Source organism: Pistacia vera, unplaced genomic scaffold (genome assembly GCF_008641045.1).
Source record: "Pistacia vera cultivar Batoury unplaced genomic scaffold, PisVer_v2 Contig158, whole genome shotgun sequence".
NCBI classification, from domain to species: Eukaryota; Viridiplantae; Streptophyta; class Magnoliopsida; order Sapindales; family Anacardiaceae; genus Pistacia; species Pistacia vera.
Window position 1 is genome coordinate 1,329,725 of NW_022195663.1, and position 27,017 is coordinate 1,356,741.

At 33.9% G+C, this 27,017-nt stretch overlaps 3 protein-coding genes across 6 annotated transcripts; 1 reads left to right on the plus strand and 2 right to left on the minus strand.

Annotated features, from left to right (window-relative positions):
* Window positions 1-953: 953 nt before the first annotated feature.
* On the plus strand, window positions 954-8,363 carry LOC116124913 (probable bifunctional methylthioribulose-1-phosphate dehydratase/enolase-phosphatase E1). Its single transcript, XM_031410671.1, has 12 exons — window positions 954-1,228; window positions 1,946-2,082; window positions 2,785-2,880; window positions 3,412-3,531; window positions 3,942-4,031; window positions 4,570-4,752; window positions 4,934-5,089; window positions 6,201-6,350; window positions 6,429-6,530; window positions 7,221-7,330; window positions 7,424-7,542; window positions 8,056-8,363. Exons 1-12 carry the CDS (start codon window positions 1,009-1,011, stop codon window positions 8,145-8,147), a joined length of 1,575 nt encoding a protein of 524 aa, XP_031266531.1. The 5' UTR covers window positions 954-1,008; the 3' UTR covers window positions 8,148-8,363.
* A 1,390-nt stretch (window positions 8,364-9,753) lies between these two features.
* LOC116124924 (VQ motif-containing protein 19-like) lies at window positions 9,754-11,691 on the minus strand. 3 transcript variants are annotated; one of them, XR_004127272.1, is made up of 2 exons: window positions 10,672-11,691; window positions 9,754-10,028 (listed from the first exon to the last, which is right to left on the minus strand). XR_004127272.1 is itself a non-coding variant. In XM_031410679.1 (1 exon), the coding sequence occupies exon 1, from the start codon at window positions 11,514-11,516 to the stop codon at window positions 10,800-10,802; it is 717 nt and encodes a 238-aa protein (XP_031266539.1). In that variant the 5' UTR covers window positions 11,517-11,691; the 3' UTR covers window positions 10,638-10,799. The 3 variants fall into 3 exon arrangements, 1 of the variants encoding a protein (XP_031266539.1); XR_004127273.1 differs by lacking the exon at window positions 9,754-10,028 and adding an exon at window positions 10,037-10,055; XM_031410679.1 differs by lacking the exon at window positions 9,754-10,028 and having other exon boundaries at window positions 10,638-11,691.
* An 8,337-nt stretch (window positions 11,692-20,028) lies between these two features.
* On the minus strand, window positions 20,029-24,705 carry LOC116124935 (dynamin-related protein 5A). 2 transcript variants are annotated; one of them, XM_031410692.1, is made up of 9 exons: window positions 24,326-24,705; window positions 23,746-23,937; window positions 23,439-23,645; window positions 22,623-23,051; window positions 22,159-22,386; window positions 21,857-22,052; window positions 20,853-21,546; window positions 20,601-20,704; window positions 20,029-20,263 (listed from the first exon to the last, which is right to left on the minus strand). In XM_031410692.1, exons 1-9 carry the CDS (start codon window positions 24,662-24,664, stop codon window positions 20,181-20,183), a joined length of 2,472 nt encoding a protein of 823 aa, XP_031266552.1. In that variant the 5' UTR covers window positions 24,665-24,705; the 3' UTR covers window positions 20,029-20,180. The 2 variants fall into 2 exon arrangements, with proteins under 2 accessions (XP_031266552.1, XP_031266551.1); XM_031410691.1 differs by lacking the exon at window positions 20,029-20,263 and having other exon boundaries at window positions 20,518-20,704.
* Between the last annotated feature and the right edge of the window lie 2,312 nt (window positions 24,706-27,017).

The following is a 27,017-nucleotide window of genomic DNA, read 5'->3' on the forward strand; positions in this document are numbered from 1 at the left end:
AATACCCCATATGTTTGTTTATTTACAAATACCCCTATAATAAAATATTAAAAATTAACAAAAACACCCCCAACCCACCCATTAAATACGAACAGTCAGCCACTACCGCCAAAAGGTGGTGGAGTCGCCGTTTCGGTGTACGACCGGCTAGATCTGACCGGTCGTGCATCGATATGACCTTTTTTGGTGCCAGATCTACGGCTAGATCTGGCTACATTTGGTTGTCAATGACGGCTAAAGATATGGTCGTCATTGACAACTGGCTACGGCCAAAGATCTAGCTGTAGATCCAACATTTTCTGGTGTAGTACCTGCCAGATTCAGTTGGTAGTGCTCATTATACTAGATTCTGGCGATGGTGACTGGAATCTGGCAAATGTGGGTTGTTGTGGTGTTTTTGTCAATTTCTAAAATAAAAAATTGGGTGTGTTTAGTTAAATTAATAAATTTAAGGGGTTTAAAAAAGATTGAATAATATAAAATAATATTTTGAGAATAAGAGAATAAATGTGTATTTTAGATAGAATAGGGCATAAAATATTAAAAAGTTGTGTACCACACGGACCCTAACAATCTACCTCTTTTATTTATTAGAAAAATATATCATTTATTTATTTAATTTAACCTAGCACTTTGACTGCAATAACTCTTTAAGGCAGTAATGTCAAAACACAACTAATTACCCATTAATCATCCATTAAACATCAATTTAATTACTTCTCTAATTCCCAAAACCAAATCAATTTAATTACTTCTCTCCACAGAATCCAACCCACACACAGACGCCCACGTGGTCAAAAATCACTTCTTTCCATTCAAGTTTTAACCTTAACAACACCATCAAACAAACAACTTCACCATGTCTATGTCTTTTTCTCCTTCAGCAAAGACAAAACAGATGGCATAGATTCGTTGCTTTACACTATATTCTTTTATTTTATTTATAAGCTCAAAACCAACTCTCTCTCTCTCTCTCTCTTTTAAAGATAGCATCTTTTTCTCAGAGCTATGGCCACTGTTGCCGTGAACGGAGCTGGGCCCGGAATAGCGCATACTCAGGCGTATTTGGAGAGCAAAGCTGTGAAGGAGACCAGAGTGTTGATGTCAGAGCTTTGCCGTCAGTTCTACACCCTTGGTTGGGTATCTGGGACAGGTGGCAGCATCACAATCAAGGTCCATGATGACTCCATCCCTAAACCTCAACAGCTCATCCTCATGTCACCTTCTGGTATGTCTCTCATCTCCCTCTTTTGGCTTCTGGGTATTTGTTCTTTCATGCTTATTTGGTTATCTTTAGCTTAAAGTTTTGTTCTTTGTGTTTGCTTCTGTTTTGAGTTTTTTGTTTTGTGTTTATCGAGTTCCAATTGCTCAAGTGTCTGGTTAAAGCTCTTAAGTTTGTATTTCCTCATTCTTTTGAGTTGTTTGATTAATGTTAGAGTAACTTTTTAAAGCTATTTTGCTTGATTATATGTGTTATTTGATTTTTGGAATATGTGAAATTAAGCTTAATTCAGAATGTTTACGTTGCTTGATTTATGATTTTTTTTTTTTTTTTTATTCAAGTACAAATACGTTGTTTGTCTATTCTCTGTTTGTTTGATTTATTGATTATTGCTCTTAGTCAATCTAGACAGTGTATGTTTCCCTTTCTGATTCTTGGCTGTGTATTTGGTATCAAATATGAGTTAGTGTTTATTTCTCTGTTGTTCCACTTCCAAGTTTTAATTTCTTTTTAAGCTTAATTTTTTGTGTGTTTTGTGCTGTTTGATATTTGTTTATGCATTATATAGACCAGTCGTGAGATTTTATTTTTTATTTTTTCTGTATTGTTTAGTTACTGGGTATTTGTTGTTTATGTTTGGTTTTGGTTAATGTATTTCCTTGTTTTATTTTGGGTGTATATGAAATTCTAGCTCATTGTGTGTTGATCTTGATGTTTAAAAAGGCGTTCAGAAGGAGAGAATGGAGCCAGAGGACATGTATGTGATGTCTGGAAATGGATCTATCTTGTATTCGCCATCTCCGAAGCCGTACCCACATAAGTTTCCCAAATGTTCTGATTGTGCTCCTCTTTTCATGAAGGTATCAGCTATCTGTACCTTGAAAAGTATAACTCAATTTGATATTAATGAATCAGTCAGAAGATTGAGTTGCTCCAAAAGCAACTTGAATTTTAATTAGGTTCCATGTTGATGTAATTTATTGCATTGACATTTATCTCTTTTAGTACTGTTTGTTCATTATGATAAAAATGGAACTTATGTAATTGTATGAAAATATATGATTTTCTGAGGATTGAACTAATGTCTAATTGATTCTTCAAATGGGCATCATAGTTTGGCAACTCTTTTGATGTTATTTCATGTATGGGTAAACATATGTAAAATGGTTTGCAGTTAACCAGTCTTAGATAATCCTGTAATTTGTGGTTTATTTGTGTTTCTATTAGTTGATTTTTACATGAGTCATTAGCAATTCTATAATGTGTGAACATTTTGTCTTGTTTAAGGCATTTAGAATACTTTTCATTGACTTAGTTCCTGCCCGTATTATCTCTTAAGACTAGACCTCCCTCCTGGCTTAATTAAAAAATTATTTAGTGTTCCTTCTACTTGCATGATTTCTCATCCTGTGTATACAACTAACTTATTATGATTATTACTTTTCATTGTGTTAATCTTTATTGGTTTTTTTTAGGATGACCATTTATTTTTTATTTTTGTGTTTGGGTATTTGATTTACTTTCATAAAGTCACGTTAATACTAATTTCGCTTGTGACCCAGTCATATGAGATGCGTAATGCTGGAGCTGTTATCCACAGTCATGGGATAGATTCTTGCCTAGTTACTATGATCAATCCGAATTCAAAAGAATTTCGTGTAAGTTTTTTATTTTTTTCACTTCCAGCTATCTGCAAAATATTCTAATTTGTTCTTATCTCCATTTTATTTTTTCATGTTCCTTTTACAGTAGCATCATTTTACCCTTGTTCTCCCTCCCCCCTCCCCTTTTCGCCAAAGTGGTTGGCTGAGGTTTTATTGATGTAAACCATCTCATGAAAAATCTTGTGTTGTCATATGGAATATGTTGTTAAGCATGAGTTATCTACATCTGTGAGGACATTGTTGGATTCGATACTATTAATCCCATTATGCCATATCCACTGTCATGTTGCAAAATTGAAGTTGGTGACATCAAATAGGTTAATTGTATCAGTCTATTTCCAACTAGTAAAAGATCAGCTAATTTCTCTATTAAATTATTTAAAAGGTGATGATGGCTTTAGTTTATATAACAAGCTGTTCATAAGCGATTAAACTTTTCAGCATACATATAGATTTGCTTTCTTCAACTCCTAGTTGTTGCCTCTTTTAACATTTGATTTGCTTGTGCTTTTTGCAAACTTACAGATAACTCATATGGAGATGATAAAAGGAATCCAAGGGCATGGTTATTATGATGAACTTGTGGTCCCAATCATAGAGAACACTGCCTATGAAAATGAGCTCACTGATTCTCTTGCTAAAGCGGTATGATTGGTTTTATGTTTGGTCCTGCATAGTGAATTAAATGTCAACTTATTATGTTGATAATTGAATGGAAATGATGCTGCGAACAGAAATATCTTAGGTTTTCCTATGGACTAGACCCCAATAGTTGTAAGCCTACGATGGCTTGTTATGTGATTAGTGTTTCAAAAACATTATTATCTAAGTAACCTTACTTATTAGTCTCTCATAATATGAAAGGACATTTATCAAATTGATATTCGGCATGTCCAACACTTATCTGTTAGGATAGTCGGAATAGTTCTGGAGGACAATAAGAGTGCATCCTTGATGAGTTGATTTTATTTCTATGTTTTTCCCCAGGAATTTCTTTTTTCAGTTCCACGTAAAATATGGACTTTTACTGGTGGGATCTCCTTTTTGTTTTTCAGATAGAAGCCTATCCCAAAGCAACAGCTGTGCTTGTTCGTAATCATGGCGTATACATTTGGGGGGACTCGTGGATCAGTGCTAAAACTCAGGTTTGGATATCTATGAATAAATTTGGACTAATTTGATATATGTACAAGATGTTCTTTTACACCTTTTTTATTCTTTTTTTTTTTTTTTTTTTTTCCCCTTTAGTGAATGTTATAAATAAAGCTTCTGTATTTTATGTCATAAATTTTTTACCTCCAATTGATAATCACTTTAAAGTTCTCCTTCAGTGCTTCTAGGAGCTGCAATTATCTCTAGGTAGGATTACTATAACACACTCCTTGCCACTATATAACTCAATGGTTACTCTTTTTCAACTCTATGCTTGGATTCTTCCCTCACCCAAAGAAAAGTTCATGCCTTCTTAAGAATATGGTGTACGAAAAGTTCATGCCTTCTTAATATCCAAAGATAGGTATCTTCACCACTTCACCAGTAGTCCATCCTTGTTTCATGCTCAAGCACATATATTAATTTATTTCTTCAAGTGGAAATAGAAAACTTTTGGTTGATCTCCCATGTCCGTATAGTTATAAGAATATAACATGTGTATTCTTTTCTTCTTGGTTGCTTATCTTTCAGGCTGAATGTTATCACTATCTCTTTGATGCTGCTATCAAACTTAATCAACTGGGTCTGGACTGGTCTACTCCAAACCATGGTCCAATTCAGAATGCCAAAGGAATTTCAGGCAGTAACGAGTACATAAATATTACCCCAAAAGCAATGACTAGAGACTCAAATTCTGGTTCAGATCCATTGCCAGTAAGAATTTTACCTTTTCTCCCTTTCAAGAGATATCTTTAGATGCTTACCTTCCATTTTGGTAATATAAGCAAGATGAAGTTCTGTAAACTATTTCTGCTTCTGGAGTTGGGAAATTCTAGTCCTTAGATTCTTTGTATTGTCAAAATTCCATTTTCATTGTTCAATTGTATGGTTGCAGAGTTGCATTGTGCTTGACATTGAAGGGACTACTACTCCCATATCATTTGTTACTGAGATTCTCTTTCCATATGCTCGTGTCAGTGTTGGAAGGCATTTGTCTGCGACATACGACACAGCAGAAACTAAAGAAGATATAAAGTTGTTGCGCTCTCAAGTAAGCTTTTGTTTATATGATTTCAATGGATGATGGTACTTGTGGAAAATGCAAAACTGTCTTACCTCATTAAGCTAGGCCTTCTGTCATGAACTACAGGTTACATCATGATATATATATGTGATTCTCAGAACACTGTGACATAGGATTGCACTCTTGTAGGAATTAATATCTGTTGTACTACTACATGAAAACTACAAACGTATTCTATTTTCCTTGCAATTTAAGTTCAATAAGTATTGATGTTAGTATTATCTTGCCTGTTAACATGTTACGTTTTACTGGATAAGTTTTACTGCAAGAATTAACCAACAAAGAAAGAAATCCTAAATGTTAAATAGTACGGCCTGGATAGCAGTAAAATCTTGACAGACACTCAAGAATTCATTCGGCTGAAGACCGGAGGGGCGATGTCCAACTCATACATTTCACATTATAACAGTAACTTGAATCCTCATTATATTTATTGATGCTCGTGAGCATTTTGAAGTATTTTTTTATTGAAACAGAAAGAAATAATATCTGAAAAGGGAATTGATCATTTCTGCCATTTTCAAATTGATTTGATTGTTGTTGGATTGGATGAGAACTAGATACAAATGATGAAGCTGAAATCTGATTTCCCTGGGCCCTTCCTAGGTTGATGGAGAATAATATGTTTGCAAAATTCCAGTCAGGCATGAGAAAAGAAACTTGGAAAGAGCACGAGCCAAGCATTTCCTAGTTTGTATGAGATTATGCATAAATTATCACATTCTCTTTTTTCTGCCCCATTCAAGTATATTATCTAAATCCTTGGCTTTATTCTTTATGTGCTTGTGTTGCTTGACATGGGTATAGGCATGGCTATTTGATGCTTCAAGATGTTAGAAGTAATTAGTTCTAGAACCCCATGCTGCTTTTTTAGTTGGTTCTATATTCCTTTTGCTAGTTGGAGTAAAAATCCATATGGTCCAGGATCATACAACTCAGAGTAGTAGTGATGGTGCATGTTCTACTTTTCTTGATTCTCAAGATTGTCACCCTTATGTTATGATTATAATTCAGGTAGGGTCCACAAAATTTTTGTCATAAAAATCATTAGTTTTTTTTTTCCAAATTCCTGTTGCAGATTCAAGATGACCTGCAACAAGGAGTTGCTGGTGCTGTACCTGTACCTCCAGATGATGCTGGGAAAGAGGAGGTGATAGCAGCTTTGGTTGCTAATGTGGAAGCAATGATAAAGGCTGATCGGAAGATCACCGCTTTAAAACAACTGCAAGTATGCAATATTTGATTTCGAAAAATATATATTTGCTATGAGATTGGCTTTGTATGTAGCTAATACTTATATGTGCAGGGTCATATTTGGCGAACTGGGTTTGAAAATAATGAATTGGAAGGAGTAGTTTTTGATGATGTGCCTGAAGCCCTTGAAAAGTGGAATGCTTTGGGAATAAAGGTCTTATTCTTTTAAAAATTCTTACTGAGATGATTCTTATCTTTTCCATTTGTCCACCTCTATTATTGAGTGCTTTTCATGCTCTTACTCTAGAATGTTGTATATAGAATATGTTTACCAGAAGTTTGGTGATAGTTTTTGTACTAACATAGCTATCTTAATATTCTACCTGTTTTTTGGGTAATTTTAATGAAAAGTTTTGAAGATGATTTAGGAGAGAATATCTCTGCTATCGTCCTCATAGGTGTCTATTACTACGGATGTCCAGAATTCTTATCTTCTTTTCATGTTGGAGAATCTGGAAGGCTGTTTTGTATTAATGTTGGGTGATGACTTGTGCATTCGATAAAACTGCAGAGGTTCTTTTTGTTTTTACTATCTCTCTCTCTCTTTTTTTTTTTTTTTTGGGGGGGGGGGTAAATTGATGGTGGGTGACGGGTTCATCTTACTGTGCATATTTCTTTTTCTCATCTACAGAAGTGTGCATTTTTCTTAAAATAAAAGTGTCTAGAAGGTTCAAACCTGCACAAGACCTTTTTCCATTAGAGTTGTCTCTGATAAAAGTTGAGTTAATCCTCTTCATTACTGAAGTAACCAATTTTATTCTCCTTGCAGGCTATCATTCAATTTCTGAGGATGCATTGAAAATTCACTTGCAATAGTACTAACTATTTCTTTGCAATATGACAGGTATACATATATTCTAGTGGTAGCAGATTGGCCCAGAGGCTTATATTTGGAAATTCAAACCATGGGGATTTAAGAAAATATTTATCTGGATTTTTTGACACTGCAGTCGGGTATGTTCTGTAACTTTGGTGTTGTTTTACTTAATTTTCTTCTGCCTTATTATGTTTTGACCAAACGGAAATATGCCTTCCCCTTGCTTGCAGGAACAAAAGAGAGACACAAAGTTACATTGAAATCACAGATTCAGTGGGAGTTGATAAACCATCTGAAATTTTGTTTGTTACAGATGTCTATCAAGAAGCTACGGCTGCAAAAGCTGCGGGTAACCAGTTGTTTATAATCATATATTTTTAACAATTTCTTGTTAACACATGCATTTTCATCAGGTTCATCTGCAATGCAAATGTGGCTAAACTAGATAAATAAATTAGGATGTCCAAACTCACCCTTTTTTAATAAGGAATTACATCATTTCATCTTTATACTGCATCTTCATTGCCATATAATATAGTTTTTTCAGAAGGAAAATGATAGAGTTACCGAAAAGTTTACACCGAATGACGTGACAAAATCCTAACCGTTGATTAATATTAATTGATAATAAATCAACGGTCCGGATTTTGCTACGTCATTCGGTGCACAAATTCGGTGCACACCCGTCGGTAACTGTAGCATTACTCTTTTCAGAAATTTGTTACATGAATTGTATTAGTTTTTGCATTCGGAACAGTCTTTATGAATATTTATCATTACTGTGTAGGGAGAAAGATGGTTTAGTGTTCAGATTTTCACTCCGAATATTTGATGTTTCTCTAAATTCTGGTCCATGGTTTAGGTTTGGACGTGGTAATCTCTGTCCGGCCGGGAAATGGTCCTCTTCCAGAGAATCACGGGTTCAAGACAATCACTTCATTCGCAGAAATATAAAAGCACACCTGCTTCAAATATGATAATTACTGTTGATATATGAACACCAAGAATAAACAAGTCAGGGGTTTAGAAACAAGATGTCTGTCACTGTAAAATGTTATGAGCATTGTCTAGTAATCTGCATTGCTTTTAACACTTAAGTATGTTCTTGGCTTTGAAGATAAATGATAGCTTGTTTCCAAAGTATGCATGATTTTTGCTGCATTTCTTTCATTCACCTGTTCAGTTATATTTTCTCAATACAGGGATAAATAACAGAATTTATGATGTATAATATTTACTATTAAATAAGAAATCGTAAAGATCTTAGAATTCAAATATCAAATATATGTTTAAAATTCTTAACCTGATTTGATACTCAAATTTGAACCAACAAAACCTTTAGTGATATTATGGATAATATGAGACATCATAGTATAACAGGAGATGAAAAACCATAATCTCAATAATTTAAATGTAAACCCCTAGGGATTGGTATGTGATCAAAGAGGTTTATTCCCTTTTTTTAAGTTCTTGGGGTCATCTACTATAATTTTTTGAGTTTTTGAGTTAAAACTTTGGAGTCAATTATCGTAACAATATTGTGGTTTATCTACTCTTTTATGTTTATAGGGTGTTTAATGGACACTAAAAATTGGTTGAGATACGTGTAATCTGATCCAGACACTCCGGTTACCAACAACATCCTTAGACTTATATAGACTTATATATGGGCAATGACTAAGTAAATGGTGATTTGACATGTGAGGTAGAACTAGTAAATTTGAATCTTCTATAAAAAAAAAAATGAAACAAAAATGCAAGAGAAGTTCCAACTTCCAAGGTCAATTGATTCCATTATAGTTGTCACAGTTGAATACTTGAATTAAAAGAGTAAAATTCATCTCACGTTTTCTCCACATTGAACGTCACTTTTATAATTTCATTGAGACTATTCAACTGTCAAAAGATATTTCAATATACAATTTTCATTCTTAGAATAGTGCATAAAGACCAAGACTTGATCAAGTTTTTATAGAGATTTTGACTTTATATTTGATAATATTCTGGAAAACTTTGATTTCCCCAAAATAATCAGATGAAATTTGGGTTCAGATTTTAAGGGGGAAAATATATAGAGAATCTACAAGATTCTAAAAATAGAAACTACCATAGTGAGGGAAGTGACAAAATGGGTAATAGCTAAGGGCATCCAAAGAGGGATAAAAAGGGATGAAAATTGGCAGTTTTTTTGTCCATTGCCATAACTCTTTGGGTCCAGCTCTCAGATACTTATACTGACAAAGTAAAACTCCAAATGGGAAAGAAAAAGTCTTCACATTTTCGTTGCTTTACTTGAAAAAAATTATACTTTCTTTTTCAATCATCATCATAACTTAGTCCCCCACTTCCTCTTTCATGTGTCTTAACCTTTCTTGTGTTTTACATTCAGTATGAACTCATCTCTTTCAAGTCAAAAAAAGGGGCAGAAAAAATATATAAATCAAAAAGTTCTTAAGAAATTGCTTAGCAAAAACAAGAAATGTATTTAACATTAAGACAATGACTTGACTTTTCTTTCAAATTAATTATTCATCTTCATTGTTCCAACCAACTTTACAAATGCAAGCATTCAATACCAAAAAAATCTGATAACTGTACTGAATATTGAACAAGAAGTCAAGAAAAGTGCTTCAAATGGCTGGCCTGATGCTTCCTTTTGCCTACCTTGTAAAATTTTCAAGGCCATGAGTTTAAGTAATCACCAAATTGTTGTGGCTGAGTCAACAGAATTAGATGAGCCTACATTTGCTGTCTCTTGTTGAGTTCTGGTCTGCAATATGGGTCATTTTCAGATTGAAAAATGAAAATGCTTCTCTGGCAAACTATTAACTCCCCCTGAGGTGGGAAATTGACTTGATTTAGCTTCAAAGACCACAACCCAGTAGTGTCATTAAACAAAAAGACTTGGAATTTGTACCACAATAGATTTGACTGCTCATTTCAATTTAATGCACCATCCAAATGCATTTATGTGAATCAATGACATCCATTCAAATGAATGAACCAGTCAATTTTTAACTAATTTTCCCTTTTCATTTGGATTAACAAGCCATACATACACATAGCACAAACTCAAATGTTATCTTGTTGTATTTTGTTTTTACTGTTTTACAAAATTCAAATGCAAACACAAATTCTGAGAGTTGCAGTGCTGGGTGTGAGTGTGATAGAGAGAAAAAGAGAAAGGTTGGTTCTTCATTTGTTTTGAAATTCTTGCAAATTAATCCATACAACATAAAGACAAACACAGACTTCAACAAGTGTATGATTAGGCAAATCACTAAATGACTTACTGCCATTGTAAAAATAAATATATAGAACAAAAGATACATGGCCTGCTTGCTGTTGATCATGCAAACACTTGGAGAGAAGGTTAAGAAAATTCACTTCATATTTAGAGTTTTATATGTCAGAGGAAAATCAAAAATTAAAAAAGAAAAACAGAAAAAAAACAAAGAAATTAAATAAGAAGCTTTACCATATTATGAAAAAGAGATCAAATTGTACAATTGAAACAAGATCCTCTACTTTTCGTCCCTCAAAATCATCCAGGACCCATCAAACTTCCTCTTACAACCATTCTCAAATTACATAAATTTTTTTTTTTCAGGCAGATGAGCCTGAAACTCTAGGTGAAGTTACAGGGAAAAGTGACAAAAGCTGTGGCTCATGATCTCTAGGAGTTGATATTGGTGATGGATGCAAATAAAATCCCTTCTCAGCTATGGCTTTCTCTTCCTCTGATGATGACGTTCCTAAAGAAGGAGAAGACTTGTTGAAAGGGTCTTCATTTAGTGGTGTAACAGGACTACTAAGTGCAAGTTTAGGAAAGTCAAGCAAACTTGGAGACAAGATTTCAGGCTTATTCCTAGGAGAAAACCCAGAATTATTTGCAAAACTTGGTATTAAAGTGTTGATCATAAGACTGTTCTTGAAGTTGTTAGCTCTCCTTTCATAAAGCTTAAAATTTTGTTTCTTCGGCGTGGTGGTCTTCATGGGCGGTATGACAAAAGACGACTTGTTTGATGATGAAGATGGATCTGTTGGCACAGCCGGTTTCGATGAAGCTTGCTTGGCGGTTTCAGAAGAACCAGTTAGCATTTGAACTACTTGTTTGAAGTTGGTTGTGTCTGCTTGAACAAAGGTTGTTGGGTAAGGGTTAGTTTCTGTAGATCTGGAGATGGGAATTGGTGTGAGTGGTGGGGTGTGAATTTGGACCCCATTGCTGTTGCTACAGCTGATGTTGTTGCTTCCAACACTCTTTGGTGAGTTTAAGGGAGATGGGTTCTTGCTTTCTTGTAATATTCTTGTTGTGGTTTCCATTTTTGATGGCTTCTTCTTCAACAACAACAACACCACCTCCACCACCACCACCTCCACCAAACAAAGACAAAAAAAAATATACAGAAAGAAAGAAAGAAAGAAAGTCTCTTTTTCAAGAGTTAGTCTAGTTTGGTTTGGTTTGGTTGGAGAAAGGAAGAAAGAAGAAGAAGAGATAGAAGAGTGAAAAACAAGGCTTGGTTTGATGAGAGAGAGGGTATGCCTTTGCCTTTGCCTTTGCCTTTGCTTACTTATTAGCTTATGTTTTCGTTTTGTTTTCTTGTGCAACAAAACATTTTTCTTTTCCTTTTTGTATTTGACTCTTTTTCTCTGCCTCTACTTTCTCTCTCTTTTTTCATGTGGGGTTTGATTGGTAAATGAGAAAATGGAGGGAGGGATGATGAAAAAGGAGAGAGGGTATTGGTTGAAAATGGAATTTGATTTGTTTTAGGGATTGGCATTAGCATATGTGCTTGTGCCACCATTGTCAAGTCTTTGGAATTGAATATTGAATAAGATTTAAGAGATTAGATATATGGCATGGACTTGAGAGCCCTGCTGATTTTGAAGATTGAAGAGACAGTTGTGTGATGGGATTGCTGATTATGATGGGAACAATTTCACCAATTTCAAGCATCTCATACTCCACCTTCCAATCATTTTTATGTAATTCTAAAACAAAACAAAAATAGTTACCAATGTTTTGTTGTGAATCTTTTAAACAAATTTTTTTTTTGGTAAGATTTTTAATAATCTTACAAGTATCTTTATCTAATTTCATTTATTAATCTTGAAGTAAAAGATAAGACTATATGGGAAAAGAGTTTTAGAATAAACTCTAAGGATTCGTCTAGCAGTTAAGAAGATTTATTCCTTTTATTGATTTTTTAGGGTTGAATCTTGGGATCACCTACCACATATATGATTTATCTTAAAATATTAGATTTTTTGGGTTCGAATCTTGGGATTATCTATCACATATGTGACTTATCTTAGAATACTGAGTTTATAAGGTATTTAATAAGCTACAGGGATTAGTTAAGACGCGTACAAACTGACCCAAATATTCTGGTTATTAAAAAAAAATTAGGATGGGACAAGTGTCTCTAAATTAGATATAATGATATCTCCTAATAGTCACTAATTAATACTTGAGATGCTGGTGACATCATTTTGCATTGTACTAATTGATTGTGATATAATATTCCATGTTTCAAAGACTTTAACCAAACTTAATTATAAGAATTAATTATGAAAAATTGAAATAATATTTGTAAATAGAAATTCTTCGAAGAAGATGCTTAGATTATTACATCATTTATTTGTAGCTGGTGTCACTTGAGTGTGATATAATATTCTAAACATATGATAAACTTTATTATATATGCATTACCCCCAAAATATATATTTTTTTATGTCAACCATTCCAATGTGAATAAATTCTGTGTCTAAATTATTGTTAATGGAACCAACAAAAGTTATGATCGGATTCTAAACTTTATTGTTGAATCTAGTTTTTAAAATGTTTTTTCCCATTAACATGAATAAATTGTTAATTGTTTTGAAAAAAATAAATAAATCGAATCGAATTCTTATTTATATTTAAAAAGATAAGAAAAATATAGAAAAAAGAAAGAGGGGGGACCAAGTCTCCATCAGAAAGCACAATTTTTTGCTGGTAAAAGGATCACATTCTTTCTAGACAAAAATCATTGTTGTGTAGACTGTTTCAACCATCATAAAGCATAAGTAATTAAGGGTGCGTTTAGTTTATTTTTTTGAGTAGGATTTTAAAAATAATATTGGGTAGTTGGATAAGGGAGTATTAGGAGGTAAAATTTAAAAATTTATGAAAAAGCCCCTAGGTTTGCTAATTTAATTAAACACCCTAATGTATAAAATGATAAAAACACCCCCATCACCTGCAATACCAGATTCCGGCCATCATCGTCGGAATCTGGCCGAAAAATCACGTTACGACACAGACCAGTCGGATCTGTGTCGTAACGCGTCGTTATGGCCTTTTCCGGCCAGATCCACCATAGATCTGGCCGAAAAAGGTCAGATCCATGGCCTGTCGTGGCCGCGACGGTCGAAAAAGGCCAAAACGACGGCCAAAGATATGGCCGTCGTTTTCGGTCAACGATGGCTAAGATTTGATCGTCGTTGACCGTCAACAACGACCATTTCTTTGGCCGTCGTTACGGCCAGATCTGGCATTTTCCGACCAGATTCGTGGTGGATCTGGCCGAAAAAGGTCATATCGGTGAACTTTCGGCCATTTATGGTCGGCAGGTAGGCCGTTGTACAGATTCCGGCTACCACCGACGGTGGTTGCCGGAATCTGGCAAGTATGGGTCGCGGTGGTGTTTTTGCTAATTTTTAAACCTTTTTTTTCAAGGGGCATTTAATGAAATTAATAACCTTATGGGGTCTAAAAGTAATTAAAAAAATAGGGTAATATTTCTGGAATAATGTGCCAAACATTATTTGGAGAATAGGATTGGGAATATGGGTAAAAGTAATAAGTCAAACATGCCCTAAAATATTAATTATGCTTAATGGTAAAAACATTTCATTAAACCACAACCCAAAGTTTATAACTTCCTCTAGGTGGTCGAAAAGTTCGATAAGGACTTTAGATGTATTACTCAAAAGGTCATGAGTCTGAATCCCTCCTCAGGTGCTAATGGGGGTAACCAGGGGAGCTTTTACCTAATTGGTAGTTTTAGAGTCCTAAATGATTAGATGAAGTACGCATAAACTGACCCAAACTTATATTTTTTGGAAATTGGTGGGAATGTGTTCCTATCTATTAATAGGGTTTTGGTCCACCTAACCTATTGTGGCCAGTGCTTGTCAAAAAGCGTTTGTAATTAATTCTGTAGGAGATTTTGGTTTATTATTAGGAATCTTAGGTCTTTATTGGATAACAGATAATTTCGAATTTCAGGATTTGTTTGAAATATTTAATAACTTGATTTCTAATAATAAGGTTAACCTTTTATTTGTTACTTTGTGTGTCTTTCTATTATTTGCAAATGCGGTTGCTAAGTTCGCACAATTTTCCCTTCATGTATGGTTACCTGATGCCATGGAAGGTCCTACTCTTATTTCGGCTCTTATCCATGCTGCAACTATGGTAGCGGCCATAATTTTTCTTGTAGCTCGTCTTCTTCCGCTTTTCATAGTCGTACTGTACATAATGAATCTAATATCTTTGATAGGTATAATAACATTATTATTGGGAGCTACTTTAGCTCTTGCTCAAAAAGATATTAAAAGAAGTTTAGCTTATTCTACAATGTTTCAATTGGGTTATTATATGATGTTAGCTTTAGGTATGGGGTCTTATCGAGCCGCTTTATTTCATTTGATTACTCATGCTTATTCAAAAGCCCTGTTGTTTTTGGGATCCATATCAATTATTCACTCAATGGAAAATATTGTTGGCTATTCTCGGGATAAAAGTCAAAATAGTCATTAAATAAATAAAAAATGTAATATTTTTTATTGTTGGTCCGACGATTATATTTCAATTCAAATGTTCATGAATGCACTTTTGTTAGGTACACAGCCAACTGTGGCCAATTTTACTTGTCTTCTTCTCATCCTCTCAATAATATTTTGTTTTTATTTTCATATTTACTGTTATAATACATTATATTTCAATTCATTTGACATCTGTAATTTGTCTAGTTTAAAATTTAAAGTCAAATGAATTTGGGATGAGATATTTTTACAAAATATCTAATTAATTTGAAACTTCACCTTGCAATTATCGTAAATCATCCAGTTCAATTTTGTTTTTATTAATTGACCTATCACTTTCACATTCAAACTCTTTTTCTTTTATAATTAATAAGAACAATAACAATGGCATTACTAAAACTCAAGTGTAAACCCCAAGAGACTGGTTTGACAGTCAAAGAGGTTTGCACTCTTCTTTGAGTTTTTTGGTTCAAATTTTAAGACTATTTACGACAATAAATATTATAGTTTACGACAATAAAAAATCAAGTGTATCACACCATATTAATTCATATTGTACAATTCTATAATTAAGCATATTAATTGCAACATTTATGTTTTAAAAAAAATAATAAAAATAGAAAATTGGCATTTAATAAGTACTTACTAAAATCTCTCAAATTTAAATTATTCCTAGTATTTGAAATATTTATGTTATATAAAGTGCAACTTACTTGATAAATTTCACCAAACCTTCCTTTTCTTAAGACAATACCCATATAAATATTATTAAAATGTTAATAATTATGAATAATTAGAAATTAAAAGTTGTAACATGCAATTGTTAAAGTGTTCCTTAAAGTTGAAACAAAGTTCCATGAAATTTCAACACACCTATTAATCACTTACTTTAATAACACTAATTATAATTAATTATTATAGTAATTAATTGAAGTTGAAATGGCCGGCTTGACTAAATGGGTTTAAAAAATTGGAACTATTAGGTGGCATTAATCAAATGTTTTTCTGACTTTGTAGGGTCCGCCAAACAAAGCCTTATTATTTCACCGTCACAGGCACGGCAGCTCTAACCCGGCTAGCTTTACCTAGCTAACTCTTGTATAGTTGTTTACATCTTTCATCTAACAAACCGGCCGCTTTGTTCCACAACTAAAATTAATTAATTTTTTTCTCAAATAAATTCTGATTCCAAATTTCAAATTCCTCTGACTTATATAGTTTGGGAAATTATCACAAAAAATACCCAAAAATCACTATATTTTTCAATTCTTTGGAAGTGATATTGTGTGATTTAATTGAGATTTTGGGTGATTAAAAGATTGACAAAAGATAATGTCATTTTTAAGATATTTCTTGAAAAAACAAAATCATTAATATTTGTTAAAAAAAAAAAAAACCATTATAAAAGAAAAATCTTAAGATTAAAGAGTATCGGTCACCGATAAGACTTATAGGGGTATGTGAAAATTCAAATTATTCCACAACCAAATAAATTCAATTTCAAAACTTGAATCAATTCAAATTCCTCTAACTTTTAGTTTCCATAAATAAGGTGTTGGCCAAGAGGGTATCATTATTATGCAACAAAAGACTTTAATATTTATGGCTTCAAAAATAATTGATCTTTTACCATAAAACAATAAGTTCAAATGACCTTTCTTGATTACTCGTGATAAAAGTTTGGGGAAAAAAAAAAGGTAGAAGAAAATGAGATAAAGGATGTATATAATTTTCAAAAGATTTGTAGAAAGTATGGAAATTTAGTATAAAATATTTAAAAGAAAGCTATAAAAGTTTAGTTCAAAGTAGATGTATAGATTTGCCTTAAAGTGAATAATCCCATTTTTATTGTTTTTTAAGGGTGGGTTAGGAAAATTGGCATAAAGAGAGATGTTCTTCCACCTAGAATTTCTAACATTTGATTAGATACTCATATATTAAAATTTTAAATTATGATTTTTTTTTTTTTTTATGATGACCAAAGTTGTACACATCTCAACTAATGTTCCAAAACCTTGTAATTATTAACCGGGTAAGAGTTTTAGTGGTCACCCATATTAACAATTGAAGTGAATTAAACTCAGTACCTCTTGAATAATACACCTAAGAGTTTTAGTTAACCACTTGGACCATCCAGTGATGGTTTTTAAATTATGATGTTGATGGTTAGAAAGTTTGCCCTTGAAGAGTTGATTTAAATTAGAAGAGAACATAGTAGAAAGAAAGTTTATTGCTAGGTAGAGGGATATGGTTGGACATTAAAAATTTTGATTGAAAAATGAAGGAGAAAGACCTTTATTTTCTTTCCTTTTTGATTACAAGAGCTAAGAAATTTGTCTTTAAGTTGAAAAAATAAGAAAAAATTGAGAGAGACATTGAAAAGAAAGTTTGTCCACAACTTATTGATTATAACTTAGAAGTCAAAGTTGAATGGGCCAACTACTATTTTGTGTATTGGGTTGCTCTCAATAATCATCATAAATTAATTCCCTTGGGGTTAGATTGGCGGTCAAAGAAGTTTTTTTTCCTTCTTTAAGTTTCTAGGTTTAAACTTTGAGATCATCTATTATAATAACATTATGATTTACATAGTCTTTTAAGCTTGTATGATGTTTAATGGATCATAAAGATTAATTTATCGCACGCAAGCTGACCCGAATACCGTGATTACCTAAATAATAATAATAATCATCATTATCATCCTCATAAAGTTGTTCATCAATTGTATGTAGTTGACTTAAGAGAGAAAAAAAAGAAAAGAAAAGGGATGCGATTAATTATGAAAAATGTAAAACAGATTGCTTTGTTCTATGGATTTGTTTTATACTATTCTTTTTACCTCCTTGTAAATGATGTTTTTGGGGATTTTCCTCTTTCCTTTATTCTGCCATGGGATCTGATGATAATGTCATCATCCTCGATCTATAACAAATATTTAAAAAATTTATATATTTTTACATATTTTTAATGTGAATTAACTTCATGATTCCACCTAAATAGAATCTTATTCAATCATGTTTATATGTTTTATTGACTCAAAAACCATTTTTTACGTATGCATACGTTGAGATCGTTTACTTTGATATAAATATAAAAAACCTGATTAATGAGGGTTTTTTAAAGGTCTTAAAAAATACAAATACACTTTAAGTAAAGGATTTGATAAAGATATGTGAAATAAACCTGATGATATTAGCATGTCTACTTAAGAGATGAAATGTTGTAATTGTTGAAATTGAAATGTGAAAAAGGAAACAATAGTAAAGGGTGGTGACCACCACTGGTTAACCTGATGGTTAAAAAACAAAATAAAATTTCATGAGCTCTTGAGTTCAGGTCCCTAAGCACTAATAGGGGTGACTACTGGAACTTTTATCCAAACAATAGTTTTAAAGTCTCGAGAGATTAGTTGAGATACGCGCAAAGTAGTTTGAATACCCCTAATGATATTAAAAAAAATAAAAAAAAAAATAAAAAGGGATGAAGTTGAAGCAAAAAAAGTTGTCGCCTTAAATCATGGAATGAAAATGATAATAATGGGATTTGTTCCAATGTTGGTGGTGGATGGAAGATTGCAATCAACTCAACTTTTAAATCAAACCAAACACTTTGTTTATCCCAACTCAATTTCAATCTTAATAAATACAAGGGTATGACTAGTGTTTTGATTATTATTAATGCAAGTGATTAAGTAAGAGTATCTCCAATGATGCTCTTTATTTTAAAAAAATATCTTTCATATAAATAAAGAGCATCTTCGTTGATTTTTAAATATAAAGAACAAAATTTTTATTTAAATCTAGTAGACTTTTTAAATTTTAGGAGGGAGAATATGTTTTTTCAAGAAATAAACTTAATAGGAATAATTAATAATTAATAAAATGCATATAAACTTATAATTTTTTCAAACCCATTTTTTAATTTACATTTAAAAAATAAAAGTCTATTGAACTATTATTTTTATGATAAACTCTTTATAATATAGGGTTTGGAATTGGATCATATAAAAATCCTTATGAAAATGCTGTAAGTAAACAATTAATTAAATTAAAGAAGAGACATGGGGAGGTAGGTAGAGGGACCACATAATAGGCATGTTCTAAGGTTCATGAATAGTTTCTGACACTATCTATCATCTTTTGTTTCAAGTCAAAAGTTCCATCATTAACCAAATTCCACACCCTTTCTATTATTTTCCCCAAACCACTCCCTTTCAATGCCTTCAACATTATTTGTTCAGTTTCAACTGTTTTTTATTGGAGTTTGGGAGGATTATTGGTGAGTTTGGGAGGATTATTGGTAGGTTTAGTAGGTTAACTCTCCAAAACCTACATAGATTTAACTGGATTGTTAGAGTAAACTATGTCAATATATTTGAATCCCAAAAATTGAATCCCAAAAGATTGTTCGAGTCCCCAAACACTAATAGGTGTGGTCAATGGAACTCTTATCTAATAAACAGTTTCAAGACCCTGAAAGATTGATTGAAATACGTACAAACTGACCACCCTTATTTACCTTCAAAGATTGATTGTCACCGTAACCATCCTTGTTTAGCCCTCATCTAACAAACAAACAAACAGGGATATCACCCTTACTACTGCTATTATCTAAGCTGAAAGTTACAATATGATTATACCCTACCAACATAAAAAAACTGTACATACCAAAAAAGCACTTTATAGGGTCCGCCAAACACACCCTTATTATTTCACCGCAGTCCTAACCTAGCTACATCTTTTTATGTACAGTTTAAGAAACCGCCGCTTTATTCCACAATTAAAATTATTTTTATAAATTCAATTTCAAAAATCAAATCAATTCAAATTCCTCCCACTTTTATAGTAATAGCCAAATCACTATATTTTTCAATTTTTTGGAAGTGATATTGTGTGATTTTATTCATAAAGCTGAAATTTATATTAAGTTTCCTCCAATATATATATATAATTTCTCTATGAATTAACTTTGTAATATATATAATTGTTATGACTTTCAAATGAATTCACAATATTCACGAATGAAAAACCTTGAAAGATTGAGATCAAATTGACAGGTCACAATAGTGTAATACAGTAACTTGAGTTTATAAAAAAATGGAAAACAGAACTTTGCATATTCACTAGATGTGAAACCTTGGTATCAACAGGGAACTGGAGTTGCGAGTTGCCATCATCAAAGTGACCGAGCAACATTCTTGAACTCGTTTAAGCAAGATTGGAGAATTTTCTGACGTTTTTCCAGAGACTCTCTCTCATTTTCTAACACTNTTGATATATAAAATTTCTCTATGAATTAACTTTGTAATATATATAATTGTTATGACTTTCAAATGAATTCACAATATTTACGAATGAAAAACCCTGAAAGATTGAGATCAAATTGACAGGTCACAATAGTGTGATACAGTAACTTGAGTTTATAAAAAAATGGAAAACAGAAATTTGCATATTCACTAGATGTGAAACCTTGGTATCAACAGGAAGTAAACTGGAGCTGTGAGTTGCCATCATCAAAGTGACCGAGCAACATTCTTGAACTCATTTAAGCAAGATTGGAGAATTTTCTGACGTTTTTCCAGAGACTTTCTCTCATTTTCTAACACTTCCATGGCACCAGGTGCAACAAACATGTCCATAAATTTTTCATCATTCACAGCAAACAAATCCAATCCAATTGCCACCACAAGCCGGTCTCGGCTACACCCACAGAAAAATTCAGAAATCCAATCCGTTAGATAAATATGGAATGTTATAACCAATTGTACTAAAGAGTGTCTGATGTGTATGAAATACAGAAATGTTGAGCCCAAAATGATATGTTGCAAGATAGCATAAAGAAGCTTACCAAGGGGTTAAAAATCCAGAGTTTAAAGTTGATGTAACACTTCGCTCGACAAGAACTTCGCGTATCCGAGCAAAATGTTGTGCAGCTGATAAACAGATTTCTGAGAAAGCTGAGTTTGACCTTGAACCACTGTCTCTGTCACCATTTCCAAATAGAAGACCACCACCATTTTGAACTCTTAAATGTTCACCATTTCTATTGCCTGTAATCCTTGAAATTCGTTTTCGAGGTCCAACTTCTATGAAGTTCCCAGGCTCCTTCTTGGCTGCATAGACTAAATCACATGGCTGGTCAGGAGATGGGGTCTCAGGCACAGTCATTTGGCATTCTCGTAGAGCTTCTCTGCCGTCTTCACCTTTTCCTGGAGTTGTTTGCTGTGTGTTCTTCTGTGGAGCTATGTTCTCCTGATCTCTCATTGTTTCATCACGGGATGCGGCCCCACCATCAGATAATTCAAAACAAAATGAACCAGCTGAAGCTTGATTGAATTTATAGTTAGAAATGCCACTGCCAAAGCCTCCTTGACATTCATTCTCGTAACAAACCAGAGAATATGGACTGGTGACTGAATCCAGGTGATGTCGAACTAGTTTCTTGCACTGCTTGGCTAGGTCCTTCACAAACCGACTGTAAGCATGTCTCAAAGCTGCATGAAAACTAACATATCCATCCATGTTTCCAGATTTTCTTCCATCTGCACAATCAAAAGACAACCCCATATCAATTTCTATTAGTGACATTCAAAACTAACAAAGAGGAAGAACACAAAAGGGGCAGAAACTGCATGAATCGCAAAGTTGATCACATATCTTAGAGGAACACTTACCGTTTCTATTCCACTCACCCGTCCTGGATGGATGAATGATGATTATAAATTTAATACCAGACCATAAATAATATTGAAAAGAAACCAACCTCCAAATTTGAAAATGAAGAGGTGAGGAATATTGAACTACATCCACTAATAATATAATGGAAACATAAGAGACTTAAAGGCTTCTCACATTCAGAATCTTGGCTGCGATTTCTCTCAAGGGCAAGATCAAAGAGGTTTCCTAGGACAAAGGCAAGCCGATCACAAGCAGTGTCAAGAAGAGGAGAAAACCATGACCGTGCAGCCGCACGTGCAATCTCTGCAGCAGCCTCTGTTATTCCTCTACTCCCACCGCGGCCAGCATGGGCAAGTAATATATTTGCCACCTGATTCAGGAAAAGTAAAAATTTCACTAATTCATTACTTTCGAAACCACATGCTCTAACTACAATTTGTGGGCTACATAGGTTCTTTACATGTATATATATATACCTTCTCCCTTGATACTGGGGGGCACTCAATGGAATATGCAGCACAACGAAATTCATGAATCACCCTTTCAAAAGCAGCTCCTCCATAGAGCCGAAGAGTGGCATTAGGAGGTTTTACATCCACAATAACACCAGGCCAACTTCCAATACCACTCTCTGACTGTTCCTCTGCCGTAGTTTCCCCCCACTGCTCTGGTGCAGGATCTGCTGCTCCATCAATTAAAGTTCCCTAATATGAAGACAAGAGAATGTTGAAAAAAAAATTTCATTGCAACTTCAATCTCTAAGAACTACTTATCGCTGTGTAACTATGACATCTGAAAGTGAAAATGATTGGACAGATAGCAAATTTAGGGTAAAGCGTGAGTAAACAGATCAATAAAGTACATTCATGGGTAACTATGACTCACGTGAAACCACTGGCTATATGCAGTTGAGTAAAATCTTACTAGAATGATCACCCACCACGTGATTGCTGATCGAAGCTGCATGCAACATGGCATATCTACGGAGATGAGCAACGTCCGAAGTAGCCTGTATTTTAGAGTCCATTCTGGCCAGCTCAGTGGTAACTTCAGTGCAGCGTTGCTCAAGCAAAGCCAGAGTTGCTGGAGCAGCTTCTTTGTATCTCTTCTGAAGCTCGGACTCCAAAAAGTCCCTCAGACATCCAAAACCGATATTGGACTTGAACTTCTCTTCGTCATATCCTCCCTTAATTCCTTCACGTAGATGACGCTGAACGTCTGAATCCACCTGAGAAATTTGCCTGCGAAATTCATCATTTGAAATAGTGCTCCGGTCCTTTGGCAAGGCCACAAAAAATGGGCGAGTATTCTCCCCAAGGTATCCACTAGCACTCAAATACCGATCTACTTCCCACCTATCACCAAACTCCTGCATTGGTTTAACAAAGAACACAATTATTATGCATATAGTTTCAAGTCTATCTGTTACAATATGTCAGGCCATATGAACAAGGTTTCTTTAATAATTTCATCAACCAATAAACCCACCTTTTCACTTGAACAATTAACTTCATTATAGACCAATGAGTATGAGCAATAAACAAATTTTTCAGTCATTTTTATGGACTACAGATTTTCCCAGATTTTTGTCAACATAATTACAACTATCACTATAAAAAGATGGTGATTCTGTAAATTGAAATTTCAATTGGAGAATATGCACCACTCTCACTCATTGATTTCAACTACTTTCATTTCTTTAAGCTCAGAATTATATTCCAAGATTAAGTAGAAAAAAAAAATTGTCAATTTGTACCTTGAGCCGATTATCAAACTTGGAGACAACAATTACTGTCCTTCTGAAGGTTGGATCAATTTCACGAACGGCATCCAACCACAATGATGAACACCATTCCACACTACTCTGCTGAAGAAACAAGAGAATCCGATGGGGAGGACTAGCAAGTGACTTTACCATTGAAAGAATTTCATCAGGCGTGTTCTCCGGCTCTCCCTTCTTTGCCTGCCAAAATTTTTTCAGACCATAAATGAGATATTCCATTTGCAAACATAACTAATGTATTTGAAAATTTGAAATTCTTCTGCTACTGTCTTCAACATACCTTGAGAACAAAGCCTGGAGTATCAATTATTGTGATATTAGGACAATGCGCATATTCAGCTCTCATTACAATTGGCTTGGAAGAAACTGAAGTTTTAGTCTTTTTCAAAAGTGCCTCAGTTCTTGATTTTATAATATCCGCAATTGCAGATGCCAAAACAACTGGACTTCCATATTCTTCAGAATCTTCTTCCTGTTTTTAATTCTAAATTTTCAGTATCGCACACTAATAGAAGCACTAAAACAGCATGAATGGGAAAGGAAACAATCCACATGTAATGCATAAAGGAAAAATACCAGCTGGAGCTCTGTGCATATTGAATTAACAATCTCATCAAGAAAAAAACTCAAATTTCTAAAAGTTACCACCATAACAAAAGCCTAAACTATATTTTCAACTCTCAAGAGTGCTTGAGAAAAAAGCACTTCCTGAAAAAGCACTAGGTAGTTCAAGTTTATTTCATATCTAAACAGCACAAACCCTAGAATTAACAATTTAATCATCACCACATACAACATGATAACGAACAACCCGAACGCAGAAAAAATAGAACTAAGCTTTGGAAATCTAACGAGCTGACCTGGAACCGGCAACGTGGGTCGACAGCAGTCGGGTCGTGAACCATTTGTAAAATAAGAGGTCGTCGAGTACCCATCTCGACTTCACGCACATTGAACCGGAATCCAAGGAGGGCTTCAAGGAGAGAACTCTTTCCATCAGACTGACCTCCCAAGGCAACGATTTCCGGGATCGGAAGCTTCTCTCCGAAAGCTACCGCCGCGGCCTGCAGGCGGTTGTAGGCCTCGAATCGAGAGGAGCGAGCGGAAGCCGACTCCGAAGAGTTATGTTGATGCTTTGAAGAGGATTTTTCTGATGGGGTTTTTGTTGGCGTGTTGAGATAAGGATTTGGAGTCGCCATTGAAGAGAAAAAAAGTTTACTGGCTGAGACACAGGCAACGGTGAGAGCGGAGCGGGGCGTTTTTTGAATTTGAAATTTTGAGTAATTACTGATGAAGCCGTTGGGAAGGGGAGTTCTTGTTGGGCTATGATGGGCTGGGCTCACTGTTGGGCCTTTATGAGGGCTGAATCCTTTTCTTCGTGGATTCTAGTTAAGCCCAATTTTATGTGTTGTCATGACTCATGAGACAAGATTGAAGCACATTGCATTAGGGCTAAGGGCAAAACTCTACTTTCAAGTTATAATCTAATCTTATAAACTTTCTCTTACAATCTCGAAGTAACAGTTCGTAATCGATTCCGTCTGTCTAATTGCAAGCTAACACATCAGAGTTATGAGAGAAAGTTTGTAAGATTGGGTTGTGAGCCAATTTTTATTATTAGGGCTAATTTGCAATTGCTATAGCTTTAAATTTAATCAATTTTTCCCCAACTTGAAAATAATCAGTTTTAAAAATAATTTGAATTGCGTTTGGTAAACACTACTTTTATAATTGTTGTGATTTTCAAATTTTATGATTATGTGATTGGTAAATTAGATTTTGAAATTATTGGTGTATGTATAATGATCAAAATAGACATTTTATTTCTTAAAATATTTTTATAATTCTAAATTTATATTTTGTTAGGTATAAAATAAATATTTAAAAATGTAACCAAAATTTATCTTAAATAAATTACTAATTAATTAATTTTAAAAAATAAAAAATTAGATCTGGCCGATGGTGGTCAATCGCCGCTTAACTAGGTCAACAATGGAGCATTAACATCACAACAGGTCCTTTCAAGAATGGCAAGAGCCAATTCGTTGGAATCTAGTGAAATCACCATATTTCAATGTGTCATTTTGCCGCAAAAGGCGATGAAACATTCAGCCTCCTTTTGTGGCCAAACACCGAGTCAAAATCTGTCATCAACATCTACTATTGCTGCCACCATCACTTCACTGTTTCTGTCGCCTGTCAGTTCAATTTTATTTATTTTATTAAAAACACTTAAATTATATATCTAATAAATTATTATTTTTAAACTTCTTTGTAAATAAAACCATAATACAAAGGTATACATGTCATTTGAACACACAATATCAACTTTGAAAATAATCTGATTTTGAAAAGCTACCCTAAGTAGCCTTTGAAATCCTTTTATAAATTTGATTATTTTATAATCAATTTTAAGAGCCGTTCACCAAATACTTTATTGTTGTAGTTTAAAATTTTATTGATTATTGATGAAATATGAATGCTGAAGATACTCATTCTAGAATCAAGTAATTATTGATTTGCATTTATTTGATTGATTAATGTAATATTTTGTAATTAAGTCTTTATTATATTTCCTTTACTGTATTATTTCATTGCCTTTATTCTATTCAAAGCTACTATATAAATCGGCTAATGTACTCATTACAATAGATGAAATATATACAAAATTACAGTCTTCTATTCTCTCTTTTCTTGACATCCTTCAGAATTGTTTCTACTACTTTGTCAAGCTTCCCTCTATTGGCATCCTTCGAAAGTCTTCTACCTCTTTTGCCTTCCTTCCAGCCTAAACTCTAACAAGATATTAGAGCAATTCTTTGCTTCCGCCAAAATCCTCTCTAAGCCATTGTTTTTCTGAACCTGCAAAACAAGGCAGTAGGATTAGATTATCTTTCTCAAACATCACTAAATGGACCCAACCAAAACACCCATAGAGCTGGACTTAGAGTCCACGGCCACAAATGAGTCACTAAACACAAACCCACACAACCAAACTAACCCAACTCATCCAACATACCCAAACACCCAAACTAGTCCAACCATCAAACAGACCCTAACTACCAACTTGGATCCAACTTCCAAACCGGCCCATTTCCATTCAGGTTTATAGGTCAAAACCCTAACTCGACAGGTCAAAATGCCTACTCGGTTTTCCAGATTCTTTCAGCCACCATCGGTCGAGCGGAACCAGGGATGCCTTTTTTTCTTCAGTTTCCGATGGATCTGAGCTTGTGCTCATGAAACAACCCCTCGCCGGATCTCAAAATTACACCACCTAGGCCAAGGACTTCTGGCGAGCTCTAGTAACCAAAAATAAGGAAGGGTTCATCGATGGAACCCTTCCTCAACCCATTAAACCACACATTTCCCAACACTGGACTCGGTGCAATACCCTTGTTCATGCCTGGATCAGCAACTCCTTAAGCTAAGAGATTGCTACTGACTTGCCTCAAACTGAAAAATGCCCAAGAGATGTGGGCAAACATCTGAGAGATGTATGGCCAATTAGATCTCATAAAGATCTTACTTTGCGTAAAAACCTTCTTGAGA